At 44.6% G+C, this 14,821-nt stretch overlaps 1 protein-coding gene across 1 annotated transcript in view; it reads right to left on the bottom strand.

Annotated features, from left to right (window-relative positions):
* Positions 1 to 959, bottom strand: part of LOC146191294 (lysosomal alpha-glucosidase-like) — a 73,721-nt gene extending 72,762 nt beyond the window's left edge. The window contains exon 1 of the mRNA XM_084600306.1: positions 845 to 959. Coding sequence (XP_084456432.1) covers positions 845 to 959 — 115 coding nt within the window. The remainder of the gene's footprint in view (positions 1 to 844) is intronic.
* Positions 960 to 14,821: the final 13,862 nt, after the last annotated feature.

Below are 14,821 nucleotides of genomic sequence, written 5' to 3'. Positions count from 1 at the left end.
CTTGTACGGATCGCATGGGATCTCTCCCCCATAGTAGTACACCCACTTCGGTACGATTGGCCCCTCAAAGACAATGAGGGCCGACTTGGACTTGCCCATTGCTCTGGCCGCGATAATTTTCACGCCCTGGGTCCTGACGAACAGGTTCTCCATTAATTCCTTCTCCGTTGCCCCCGGGGTTGATGCCGTGGGCCACCCCTTTGAGGTACTCTTCCGGTGTAGTCATAAAAGCGTTGACCGGATGGTCTTTTCCCTCGAAATTCAAGCTTCGGATGCTCATCATGCGCTCCGCCATCTGTATGTCTGGGGTGCTGGTGACGATGATGTTGGATCCCGGTCGGAGGCGGACCAACAAGTCTTTCAGACGAAAATTCTGTGGATCTCCGCAGGCTTGCGCTATAGCCTTGGCTGCTTGGGGTGTTGTCAAGTTCTTCACTACCAGACCCTGATGGGGTCTGAAGATCACCTTAGCGTCAATCATCGGCAGTGGTTTCGCGCGCCTGAATCGCCACTCCGCCTCTCCGCCTTTAAAACGGTTCGAATTTCGCGCTCCCTCCTCCGCGCTGGGCCGGCGTCCTCTCGGAACAGGCGCGTCAGCTACGTCGTGACGTTGGCTGGAATCTTCCACGGTGGCGCTGCCTCCGCAGCCTCCCCGGCTGCTCTCCGCGCCGCTCGCCATCTTGGATTCATGTACCGCCGCAGCGGCCATCTTGGCTGGTGGCGCCGTCGTCGCCGTCTCGCCCACTTGAGTGTTTGCTGTCGTATTCTCGGTAATCTTGGCCTGACGCTCCCGTTTTTTTTGCTTTTTTCTGCCATAGTCTCGAAACTATGGTTGTCCACTCGCCTTGAAAGGTGTTGTCCGTGGTATTCGTATCGGTGGTCTCGATGGTGTTGGCAGCCGGCGGTCCGCCTGTTTCCCCGTCGGGTGGAGGCAGGTTCGGGCACGGTGTGGTGTCCATCGATAGATCTTGGCCTTGGGTGCCGTCCATTCTCGAGCGAAATGTTGGCCCGGGTGGACCTCCTTTGTCTAGATCCTCGCCCCCGCGGTGGCTGCCGCCAGCCGCAGGGCGCTCTCGGTCCCACTCGCTCCTCCGCTGCCGCGCTAAGCCTAACGCCGGCGTAGTCGATGGAATTGCTGCAATAATCGAAAAATCGGTGGTCCGCTCACCAAAAAGTTGGTACTGTCAGACTCCTGTCATCTTCCGATCTTCGATTGATAATTTGAAGGTGGTCCGATGGAAGTTGGCACCGCAATAGGCTCTTTTGTCGGGAGCCGAAGTGGACGCGTCCGCCCTGTCCGGCGTCAGTCAGGAAGAGCTTTTCCTGGCACTAAGACTGGTAATGATGTATTCGCGATCTAGACTTATCGCACTTTGGCCTCTCATGCATACAGCCGCAATGCCCAGTAGTCTGACATATCAAGCTGCCTTACCAGGTTACCATCCTCTTTGACGTGATAGTTCATAGCATCGTGCCCTGGTTCCCTAACATCACGAATCGTGTCCAAAACATAATTAAAATCTCCCAAAAGGACATGTGGCACAGGTTCTAAAAAGCCTGGCGCGACAGAACCGTAAGCTTTGTTAGTCAGGAGCGCGTTATTGGCGCATACACATTTACAAACAGAATTTTCCGGCCATCCCAAAAATATCCTCAATTAAATCTCGCCATCGCACCCAAAGGTGACTTTCGCTTCCGCTCGTAAGGATGGCGTAAGGAAAACTACACCCGCAATGCAACAACGCAGGTCGGTCAATGTGAAACGGGAACGGAAAGAAAGAATGTCTGTAAGGTTACGAAAGCTACACTCTTGCAAAAACAAAACATCGGTGTTACACAAACGCGCAAAGTGCGATACTGAGCGTTGTTTGTCGGGAGCACGAAAACCTTGAACAATAAAAGAAGAAAACCGAAACGCCGTCATCATGGGAAAAAGAAAGAGGTAAGCCAATACCTACCATGTCGGTGAAAAAAGCAGAATAGGAAGAATTTCAATTTTCCACAAATAAATTTCAGGGCAACATGTATTGCAAAAATTTGCTTATATTCCCCTGAAACGCGCACAATATTGCGGGAGAAATTAGTCGAGATGTTTGCGGGTGAATATAGTCGTTGGTTAAGTTAAATAGATGCTCCTATTATCTGAATGTTGCAGACTTCGGCCTATCTGGTTATGATCAAGACACTGAGTACGCCTCTGTGAGTAAATTGAGTGTGTTAATTTCTTTAAAGTGGGCTGAGGCGATGAGTAGAATCGCGCCCATGTCTAGATAGTCATAGGCGTGGTCACTTATTTGTGCTGGGAAACTGGGCCTGGGCTACTTATATAAGCTTACCTCTCGTTTTTTAAAACGAAAAGCACGCATTTTACAGTAATATTGATCTCATGTTAAACTCACTAAGGTGAACGTTTCTCTAAACGCAGTCTTTCATTTTTTCTAATTTTGAAGTTTTATCATTTAGCTTCAAAAAAAAAAAGTTTTATCCTAAAAGAAAGCATCCGAAAGTCAAGAAATACAAAAATTCGGAAAACGGTCGAGGTTTTCGAGACACATAACGAGGGGATTAAAGGGAGGGATACATCAAGGTGGTCTCAATTATCCTGCGTCCTTTGTCTATGTCATCTGGCGTAGTGTACACGCCACTTCAATGTGTTAAACGTCGCGCTCCGTACTGTATCGCACCGTACGTCACCGCACCATACCATACCATACCATACCATACCATACCATACCATACCATACCATACCATACCATACCATACCATACCATACCATACCGTACGGTACCGTACCGCGCCCGTACCGTACCATACCATACCATACCATACCATACCATACCATACCATACCATACCATACCATACCATACCATACCATACTATACCATACCATACCATACCATACCATACCATACCATACCATACAATACCATACCATACCATACCATACAATACCTATATACTATACCATACCTATATACCATACCATACCATACCATACCATACCATACCATACCATACCATACCATACCATACCATACCATACCATACCATACCATACCATACCATACCGCACCATACCTTGCCAGAATGATAGCTTTGCCTCAAAGGAGAACGTTTAACAGCAAAGCACCCTTTACAGGCCAAAAGGATTCTAGCAGAATAATCTGTCAGCGAAATGCGATGTGCAAATGAACATAATATTTGATTTTGCTCTCATTTCGGGGCTAGGGTTTCAGGGCTAAGCTTCAGCCAAAGATCGGCATATGCTATTACTGTGGAACTTGCTGGTGGAGCACTAACAATTTTGGAAATGTTATTGCAACTTATGGAGACAATGCGATAAAAGTACGTTACGATCCATTGTGCACGCATGGAAGTTGAAGAGGATGACGACATGCAATGCACAGTGCGATAGGGTGTCTGCTGCCCAATTCTCAGCCGATCCCCCTGTTTGGGTAGGTGCCATATGTTATTTGGTAAACGACAACAACAAAAATATACGGTGGTGTCAAAAAATGCGAATTATGGGATGTGGCGGTAGCTACGAGGGTCCGTAGTTGCTTCCAATGCGATATTTCTAGATTCGAATCCGCTTTGCACGTCCCCCCCCCCCCGCCTCCTTAACTCTACTGGGCTTCATATAAAGAACGGGGAAATTGTTCAAAATTGGTTTGTAATGTTTCCGAACTACAGCAAGATACATATCCAATTTGGACCACACATTGCCGTCTTTAAAGACAGCTGAGCTTTGTTCGCAAGCACCTTCATTTCACGAAGTACTAAGTTTTATGATTTATTCGCGAAATAAAGAAAAATTCACTAGTTGTTAGGGAGGAGAATGTTATTTCTTCTAGTCTTAGAGATTTTCAGAATATCACATATTCTTGGCAAAGCAGCTAGAATTCCAGGAGTCAGCTGCACTGAGTATATCGTTCAGCCAAGAATAAAATTCGCACGAGATGCATGCCCCATAGCTCTTCATACTCTAGTTGTGCGACAAGATCTGTGTGCTTGATTGTTTCCTTAGATTTTCAACAACTCAGCTGCAAATAACACACTGAAAACGATGAGCTTCCTCACATGCTGGCTGTTTTGAATACATTTAAAGTAGGTACTCAGTTTTAGAGTACGCGTTATTAAGGATTGTCACCTACAAATCGTGCTCCCCAGAAACGACAGTGCTTTGTACTATGTTGTTTTCTAAAGCATCTTTTGAAAGAGAACACCGAGTACACCGCTCGTCACGGTTGAAAAGTGCTCCACTTTAAACTGCTCAAGTTATAAACACGTCGTTCCTACCATGCCAACTTGAAGCTATGCGCGATATCGTTCCTAGATTTGCTGCCACGCTCCGAAGAAAATTTTCGCTGAGCTTTAGGAATCGCTCCAAGTAAAGCAAGGTGATCCTCAACGCATTCTCAACGAGAACTCTGATGCGCTGCCACTCAGTTTCGCATAAGCGGCCATGGGGTAAAGAGGCTCATTTGAATATTGTCGGCACTCATCGGTCGAGAAGCAATAGTACGAGCAGTGCTCAGGACGTCATTTCTAAGATGGGCTTGAAAATGCTGGCGATAGGCATCCTTGTTTGTCGCAAGTGGAATATCTCGGGTGCTGGTGTGAACAAATGGAGTGCAAATCCTTCTAAAATATCTGCCTTTGGAGCTTTTGGAACTTCCCATCGTATATTTTAAGGCCTCACTTTGTGCCGATATGAGCACAAAATACAGGCATTTTTTAAAGGAACGAGAAAGGCCCACTTTATCCACTTCAAGATGTCTTAAAGGAATGTGCCCGATATTTTACAGAAAACACCTCTTACGAGGACGGCACCTCTGCGATTTTAGGGACGAAATGATTTAATAACCACTTTAAGGCACTTAAATTGCAGCCTTAGGGTGTCGTTTTAGAAACTTTTTTGCAGTGTTCTTATGTTCATGAGGTTTTACCATTACATTGTAATGTGGAGCTTATAGCTATAAAACTGAACCTAGCTTCCTTGTTCAGCGCTTTTGTAGTCGTAAGTGTTAGATTTATAACAGCGCATTATTCTTGCATTCATGGTGATGCAGCAATTCATACTGAAGCTGGTATGAAGACGCGTTTGCAAAATGTGCCATTTTTAAGTGTTCTGCAAGTGTGTATTAAAGCACTTGTTGTCCGATTGGGGCTCTCCAAGGCGACGCGTCGCAATACAATAGAGCGTTTAGGTGTCGATGGAGGCATATGATCCCATTTGTTTTTCAATCATGCCTTTTGCAGCTGGGGAACGGGTATAAAAATTGAGCTTTTTCGGTATCGACGTTTCGATGAGCGCACGGAGCGGTGCCTAGCGGCACCGAGTAAACAATACCATCGAGTAAACAATACCACAAGAAAGAATGCAAGATGCCTTAAAGCAGTTCTTATGCAGTGCGAAAGTTAGTTTAACCTAATTCTACACATTTTCTAACGATGCAAGCTGCGTGATTACGTACTTGTTTTTCTAACAGCGGCTCTGTGTTTGCAGCTCAATAACTAGAAATATGCACTAGAAAGCATCGTTAACCTGTGTTATAGGGCCACTTTTCTCTGACTAGTGCGTACAAACTGCGCAGTCCTTAAAATTAATTGCTTTTTTATGAGGCAGATGTTGTTTTGATAAAACCTAAAAACTGCCATTAACTTTTCAGAGGTTTCGAACGAAGAAAAACAACAATCACGTCTAAATGTACGCTCAACGCACCCTTGCGGACAGATAGATTGCCGGGTGTTCGCGATTTTATAACTTTTACTCCAAAATACAAATTGGCTTTAAGCAATTCGCGGTTTTATTTATTTATTCGTTTGTTTATTTTTACATAATGCAGCTGCGTGCGGAACTACAGCAGGATTTGGGGGAGAGGGAATATTTCAAAATCACTAAAAGTGCCGATTAATCATGCATTGCAAATAAAATAAACGAGCAAGCAAGCAACGAAAGCAGAAACAAGCGAATGAATGAGTGGTGTGGATGAAGACAACACACATCCCTTTTCAGTAATCAATAACGAACCAGTGCCCAAAATATTCAATAAGTTGGCAGTCCCTATGCCATAAAATTTAGCGAAGGTTGAATAAAACTCTCCTTACCAAGAAAAAACCAGATTCCGGTTATATATTACGGATTATTCGTTTTGTGTTTCATTTTCATCGCTCGCCTACAGCGTCAAGAGAACAATGTGATTTAAAGCTGAATCCATAACTGAGACAACTGGGTCTGAAACGCAGCTGGACAGTCCTGAGTTTCATAAATCTTACCCTGAGTTAAAGAAATCACGCAGGATCACTGGAATCTGTAACGCTGTTTCAGCGACGCTATAAGCTCAGCATCGATGCCCGTATGGGTTCTCCTTAAGATTTCTGGTTACTGTCTTTGTTATTCTATTGGTTTTTGCTTTCCCCTCTCACACTTCCTGCCTCTACTTTGATAAAAGACGCTTATCAAATATTTGCATAAGGTTTTAGCCATTTGTTTTTGCTGCACCCACCTCGTGTGTCTGTAGGCACTCAGCGGTGGGATTTGTTTTCATGTCGTTTGCCTCGATATTGATGTCTTTTGTACTATTTGGATCTTCCATTCACATTTTATTTTGAGCTTTGCCGCTAAAGAAGCTGTTTTCTGCCTCCGTTTAATTTTTGTTCGCCACACTCTGCCTCCGGAAAAGTTGTGGGATGTTGGCAACGAATACGGCCAAAAACTTGATAAAAGCTTAATCTACGCCGCTCAGACAAGCGGCGTAGCCCTATAGCGGCTTCGAGCAGTGCAAAGTTCCCGCTCTTTAGCAATAAGGGGTGTCTGCGATGTCCGTGGAACAGGGGGTAAGCATCCAACTTTGCAGCCGGTGTGGAACCGTTCGGGCAGGTGCTGGGTGTTCTCTCTTTTTGAAAGCTCCTTCGGCACTTGACCGAAGAGATAAGGACAGTCTCATCCCTTATCCTCTTGAAGAATACCTCTTTTTACCACTTTAAAGTATAGGGAATGGGCACAGAGGAATAATGGTACGAGTGCAATTTCCTAATGATGCTAAAATGTGGAGAATGGAGTGGGCTTAAAAAGGAAGCCTGTTCAGGGGTTGATGAGTTTGAAGCTTCGCGTCTGCGGGTTGTTCACATTTTATGCTGAACATTATTAACATCGTCTTTCGTTCAGTGCATCTGCATACTTATCTTCGTTTTCGTCTTGAGTGTATGGATCTCCTGAGTTACACGTAGTTTCTTTCTCAATGTTCTGATGTGTTTAATGACAGTTTAGGAGTCTGTATGCAGGGAGTTTATAGTCACACTTTCAGAGTTTTAACACAAATACAAAGAACATCACAGAACAGTTTTTGTACCTATATTTTGCCAGATGGACGTAAAATGTGATGATAATTGTCATCTTAATATCAGTGGTTAACTAAACGTAATTTACCCTTTTATTCGATGCAGTAAGCACACATGTTTATATTAAGGCGAAAGATTTACTTTGCTCATGGAGAAAATCTCAAGTGAGGGAGGTCTGTGCGAGATATTACGCGGAATTAATTCTGTATAACCTTTAAGAAAAAATCCTCCTCCTTTGGGAATCGGACTCCTACCACGCCGATCACTAGTCGAGCGCGTTAACTTACTACGCCAAGCCAGGCAAGTGAGAGGCATGTCTTAGTTCTCTTTGCTCGATGCGGCAGCTGTTCGAAGTTCGTTCGGGCATTATGAATCAACTCTTTTATTGGGTTGTTGGGCCAGCTTATGGCGTGTCCCCTTTAGGAGGCTTATGTATACACGCTGTGAGAGCACTCGAACGCCATGCTTCTTGTACATCATTGTCAAGCATGCGTCGCGTCGTGGCCAGCATGCTTCTGCAGCGTTTTGCATATCGGTACCTTCTCTATGACATCTGCCGAGCAATGCAGGGTGGTTAAAGTATAGATAGGAAGCGTCTTGCGGAAAGCGAGCGCTTTGCGCATTGTACGTCACGACAGAAGACTACTCGCACTTGCCGACAGCGTGCTAGACCAGTAGCGTTTCATGCTGAGGTGTACACTTGATTGAGGGAGAGGCAGTAATTTATTTTCCTCTGTTAAGGGACTGCTCCAATACTGGCATGGGACTGACACGATCTGTAAAGGGGAAAACACAATTCTGCGTTCGCATTTTTTCTATAGAGGGCCAACGTGGGTACTTCAAGGGCAGCCCCAGTTTCAAATGACCTGATTATAACCTCAGGCAGTAATATTATGTACTAACTTTTTATGTGAACCTGGGTGGAAGCAGCCCAGCGGAATTTTCTCTGCGAGCACTGGAGCAATATTGACTAAGTAGACAACCTACACTAAGCCTCCGGCGCTCCTAGTGTAGGCAGCACCTATTAGCCAAGAAATTCGAGTTTAGAAAAAGTCAATTTCAACATTTAACATGTGTACACGAATGGACGCCTTTAAAAAGGCCCTGCATATCTTCTGAACCATTGCGAAGTGGGCTTGGCAGTCCAAGCACGACGATCGCCTCACCGCACGCCACTGTTCTTTGCTCAGCTGCTAGTGTTGGTCTATTGTTGCTGCGGTGCAGACAATTGGGCTACCGGAGATGCATCTGGGCTCGGTGCTGCAGGACGACATGGCTAAAATGTAGCGGCGCCACCCTAATGCCTTGACTTCGATGCTCGGTTTATAACTCGCCCAACAGCTCTTTCTACCGCAGCGATGCCCCTCATCGATACAGCCCCCGCCGGCTGCGCAGTCTCAGATAATGACCATGTACCTCCGGCTTGTCTTCTCTACGTTACCAGCCCTCAATAAATCACAGCAACATTGCTACGGCCTTCAGTGGGCCTCGCAGCAAGGCACTACGACATCGCCTCACAGTACACCACTGTTTCTTTTTTTTTGTGCAGGTTTTTTATTAGCTGAGCGCATGCTCTATCGTGGTTTTTGAGGGCTGCCAGGTCCACACGCAGCATTTGTGCACGTGCAATCTCAGCACCCAGGACTCATTAGTAGTTTCTCTGCTAGCGACGACCAATTGCTTTGTTAGAATCTCTGAACGAACTAAAAACAGAACTGGCAAGATATTAGATGAATTCAGAGATATTCGTGAAAACCAGAATGGAAGGTTATCCAATAGTGAAAACAATGCAAGGCCAATAGACCATTTGCAGAGAGCTGTTCCAATCTGCCCAATAGATGCCGCCACTAAGATGGCAGTCATTCCTGGCCTTCGAAATGGATCGGTGCGCAGTACGGACTGCTGCTGAGCGGCTTGTGTAGAAACAGCGACTTTTTAAACACTGTTGCTTTGATACGGATGCCATCTGTCTTGTCGAAGTAATCAGCTGGGGAGTATAGAGCTAATAACCCTGTGGTTTATTGGAGGATAAATAAACGACGATTTCTACATATGGCGCACATAATGGTCTAGGCCACCGTTTTTTTCATAGGTGTATCACGAGGTCACGTTTCTTGCTGCAAGAAGAGAGCGCTTGTGAGTTGTAAGGAAAGGACTGGGATTAACGTTGCTTGCCAACTCATTTCAGCGCCAGCAGTTGCAGCGGAAACGCAAGAACGATATTTTCACTGGAATTATATTTTGCGTCTTTGTACTGCTACCGCGTTACAATCCGAGTATGTTAAAAAGTATCTTGTCGTCGATATTAATATCTACGTAGTCATAAAGAGTTAATTGTGCAGAGAGGGAAGATCAATGTGTGCGTGTCTGAGAACCTGCTTACTTTAGTTAAGCACGGATACAATACATCTAATAATTGATGCTTTTAGCAACCTAGTGCGCGGATTATTAGTAAAATATACCATGACAAGCTTCTTTCTATATTTCCTCTTTTTCGGGTTAGCCACGTCTGCGGGTGGTGAATCCGGTGCAAATTTCAGTCTTAATTGGCCCTCTCCTTTTCTTAACTCAAGTATTTTCTTAATTGCCTAGGAATATTTCAATTTCGTCAAATATACTATTATTTGCCGACAATTACTTTATTTACCACTCATTAATATCACTGCTAATATTATTCGTGACTGAAACAGTCTGCCCAGGAGGGCAATCCCTTATGCAAACAGAGCCGGACCATTTCAAGAAAGTCATTAGGTCAATGTTTTATTAACATCAGGTTTTCATCCCACCCCTTATGTAAAGCCATCACCTAAAGGTCCTTAGGTAGCTGAAATAAATCATATGTATGAAGAGCCGGCGGCTGTACAACGCAGCCTGGCAAGGTAGCACAATATTCCCTGCGCAGTATCTGATAACTACGCATATCTCCCGATGTGCAAGGGCGTAAAATGTGCCGATTTGAGTAATCAGGTAAAGATGCATATACTAATCGTCTTTGGTCTTAGGTCATGGGCGCGTGTAATACACATTACGGAAACGAAAAACGTATGCATAATAAGATGAATGCACGCTGGCGCTATGAGCCCCGCTGCGGCCTAGGTGGAACCCATGTGCTTTTTTGTTTGAAGACTTCAATTATGGCTTTAGATGGTTTTTCCGCACATATAGCCCACATTTATATTGTGTCTATCCTGAAGTACGAACAAGAGGCCGATGTAGGCAGCACGTGGACATGCCCGTTTTTTAGCCCTGCAAAGGTCGACATGAAACCCTACGGAGAGTTTTTGTGGGCAGCTCCATTTGGATTTCATGCATATTTCACGCATGAAGGTCTTATTCATATTGAACACGTCCTCACAGGCTCTACAAGAGGCCACTGCTGAAAGCATGTGGGCCCGTCAGTTGTCTAAGCCCGCTAGGGCCGATATGAGACCACGAGCGGTTTTCTGTTGATAGATTACTGCACTGAGGCTGCAAAGTGGCTACTAAAACAGAACACAGAGGTTTAATGAAGTGAAAAACATCAGAAAAAAAAAAGAAAACACAGGGGCCGTCATTACTGGTTTGTTTGGCGGAAGACTACTCAGGCCTTCGAATTCACTAGACGCTAAACGCAGAGGTTTGGATATTCTTGTGTCGCCATCGTCTGTTCATTTCGCAAGTAAATTTCTTGTGAATCGTGGAAAAACGGCTGATATGATTACAACGTGCTTTGTGTTGTGTAGGTTAGCTAAGTATGATGGCGCGAAGACGCAATTTATCCGGCAAGAAGAGCATGTTCTAGTACCGGATGAGCATAATTAAGCCATGACTAGACGAAAATTCAGTTTTATGGCAAACAAGGAGAAAAGAAGTTGCCGTTTAGATTTGCAAGATCCATTGCTCCGCCAGAAAAATTCTAAATAGGCTAGCTTCACGTCAAGGTCGCAATGATGCCGCATTGTAAGCTTTCTTCCCACATGGACAAAAGCTACTCTCTTTTGGAAGGGCTTGGTCCGACGAAACGTGTCCATACACTCTTCGTGCGACGCAGCCAAACGTAAGTTTCGTTGTAGGGTATATTCTGCTGGCTCTTTACAACGCTGCAGGCTTCGTTGGCTCGGCGCATCAAATCACTACAGATGAAGCCACAGCTAGGGAATAAAAATCCATGCTGACAGCGCTGATAGCAGCGCCGTGAAATTTCGTGTTCCTGTGGAAAGCACGTCTGGATCGATGACGGTAGCGGTTCTCGGTTGAGAAATCAGAGTTTTTTGTGTGCCTGAAGGAGATGGTACGGTTGCGTCACGCCCCTGTTTTCTTAACTTAACAGCTTAACCATCCACGCTTCGAATGCCGCAGGCCCTCTACGCGATAGTTTCGCTCATAGATGTTTTAAAGGTAGCAGTAAAAAAAGTTGTAAGTGCGGTAAGGTACAGCTTATCATATATCCTGTTTATTTTGAGACAGGTGGCTGCGTTTCTCTCGTTTTCTCAAGATGCCGGCTGCCGGGAAGTGAAAAAGAATAAAAGTGATAGGGTGTTTTTATTTTAGTTATTTCTGCCCGCCACGCTGTAGATCGTTATTGTGAGGACCGTCTTAAGAACTACTGTCTTTTTTTTACTTAGTCTTTTTCGCCTTATAGTAGGCAGTTATCGAAGATCCGCCTTGAGGGCTGCTTGTTAGCAGCAAGTTATGGAAGCATCACACTTTATACACACCCCTGATGGCAGCTGCGTGTTTGTTGAGTATTGCCTTTCATTTATTCTTCTGACTGTGCATGACTATTGCAAGTTATTCACTGGAGATCCCCGTGATTGAGGAAAAAGCCGGAATATACTACGCAAAAGTACACTGGAAGCGTAGGTATGACCGTGCACTGTGTAAAAATATATTCTCGTACGCTGTATAAAAGCCAGCAGCGAAGGGCAGCCAGCTTTGTAGCACTTCTGAACAAAGTATTCTTTGGTGAACTTGCTAAGGCGAATAAAATTCTAGCCATAAACGGATCCAGAACCGACATCAAGATTTGATGCAAAATTCAAACAAGCTAGTCCGTTTTGGTACTGTTCTCAAGAAAATGCCTCGTGATCGTGAAAACAGGAACACAGTGAACGAAAAGCGGTAATACAACCTTGTCACTTCCTACATTATATGTATATAAATGACTAATCTGAACGCGTAGCAAGTATGGTGATGCAAAATAAGCGTGTTCAAATCGAATGTCTTTCTGTTACGTGATGAATTTTGCCCAGTCTATTGCCAGTACTTAGAGTAGGGGTGTCATATGTGTTCTAATAATTGTGTTCTATCTGCTAGATATAGAATAATCAAGCTTCGTAGAAGTAGTATGGTCAAAAACCAGAAGCATGAAGTGAATGGCACTTCACTATAAACCAGTATATTCTGACCCTCGCAAGCAGACATTTGGCAGACTCCTGCATGGATGGTATATAGGAGTGTCCCCTTTGAAACGGAGTGGTGGCAGTTGCAAGTGAAGTTACTACCAAATCGAAGAAAATTGGCCATTTTAGTTTGTAAATCTCGTCCACACATTGCAGTTTTCGGGCACACGATCTTAAGATGAGTCCAAGCCGAGTAGAAATATTCGCGTCTGCTCAGAAGTGGCACTATGTAAGGAGGCCGGAAAATAAAGGAAAAAGAGACAGATGAGTTTCCCGCAGATGAAAGACAACAAAGAACAACATCAAATACAAATTGAAGCTGAAAAATTCCGGTGCCCTTTGTAAGAAACAAAAGTCACAACAGCGAGAGCATAGGAAAAAGCCACGTCACGAACGGGGGCTCATAGATAAGACCTCTGCACGGACTTTCAGAAATGCTAAATGAAGGAGAGAGTGGGAGGAACTTTGCTATAGCTGGTAGATAGGGAAAGAGGAAGACATCCATATTGCGTTGAAAAGATGCGGGACGGCTTTTGATTCTGCCAGGCCCTTTTAGAATGTACAGACTGCATTAGCATCCTCTTTGGATCGGAGCTGTATTTAGGAAAACGGTGCAGCGTATTCCGTATTATAAGCTAGCATGGAATCGTCCCTTATAAAAACTCCAAGAAGGCTGCGTTCCGTGCAAAGTATGGAACTATTTGTTATTATTGACATCTGTGTGTGTTTTTATTATATTTTTGCACTTCTTTAGTTAATTTCAGAGACCTTGAGTGTATATTTCCTATAAACAGGAAGAGTTCTCTGGAAAGCTTTTATTGCGTAAGCCATACTATGCCAGATTTCAGCCCGTCGCGTTAACCCGGCCGGTAACCACACGTTTGACCTTTAGAGCGACCGCAGATTGGGCCCCTCTTCAAGCCGTCGGGTAAACCCGGTCGGTAGCCACGCCGCGTCGCAGAAGAAGAAGTAAAAGAAGTAAAATAAGAAGGAAAAGAAGAAGAAGGAGGAGAAGAAAAGAAGAAGAAGAAAAAGGAAAAGAGAAGAAAAAAGAAAAAGAAGAAGGGAAAGGAAAAAGAAGAAGAGGAAGAAGGAAGAACAGAAAGAGAAGCTACGTCGGCTTCGTTTACGTAACCTAACGGGTTTAACTAAAGCTAAACCCCAGGATTTTTTTTTTTTTTTTAGCCGACGTGAATGCTCGTTTCGGCTCGATATCTCGAAATGTAGAACTGTGAACTCCTCACCCTCATCCGTCATGGTTTTCGAAAGTCTTTATGCGATTTGTTTGAAACCCTCAGTTTATTACTGCCTTGATTTGTTGCTTAGTTTTTATTTAAGAAGTGCGCTGTATCTGTATTACACTGAATCAGGAAGTATGCTTAGTTTGCGCAAAGGAGAATCCAATATGGACCTGGTCGAATCAGCTCACAAGATCAAGGAAACTCGTGCGCACCTTTGCATTCCTGGTGAATGCCATGCAGCAAGCCGTTCAGAGCGAGAAACCTGTGGTGTTGACGAACCATTAGCACAGAAAGAGCACAGAAAGAAAAGGTCAGGTGAAGGGGTTACAACATTCAAAACACACAGGTCGCGGTGTTACTCTGTGAGGGTCGGCCGAGAATGATGCAGAGCTTTTCACTGATTAGCAGCCAGTGTTGGCTAACGTGAAGAAAGCTCCCCAGCAGACAGGCGAAAAAAGAGAGCGTCCGGACCAATGAGAACTACCTGACGAATTTCAACAATACTAACCTTAGTGTTAGTAACGAATACAGAGCTGCCCGACCTTCAATCTTGAATGCATTAGGAACGACTCGAAGAAAGGTAAGATCGAGGAGGTTTTCTGCGGGTCAAAAAGCGCTGTGACATCACAATTATCCACGAGACGTAAAAAAATGGATCGTTGATATTTTAGTGGATGATTCGTCGGGAACTATTAGCACCTGCTACAATATATGGCGCGTCAGGAGAAACGGTGTCTGGTGCGACTAGAACGCTGGCGGTGGCTGAGAAAACCAGTAGGTGATGTTAGAGCGAGCATTGTACCAACCACGGTAGATTAAGGGGGTGTTGCAATGCTGGTAGTAGCTCGCAGT

This window comes from Amblyomma maculatum, chromosome 4 (assembly GCF_055883805.1).
Source record: "Amblyomma maculatum isolate TAMU_Amacu chromosome 4, ASM5588380v1, whole genome shotgun sequence".
Lineage (NCBI taxonomy): Eukaryota > Metazoa > Arthropoda > Arachnida > Ixodida > Ixodidae > Amblyomma > Amblyomma maculatum.
The sequence above is the reverse complement of the archived record's forward strand: the minus strand, read 5'-3'. Positions and strand labels throughout refer to the sequence as shown.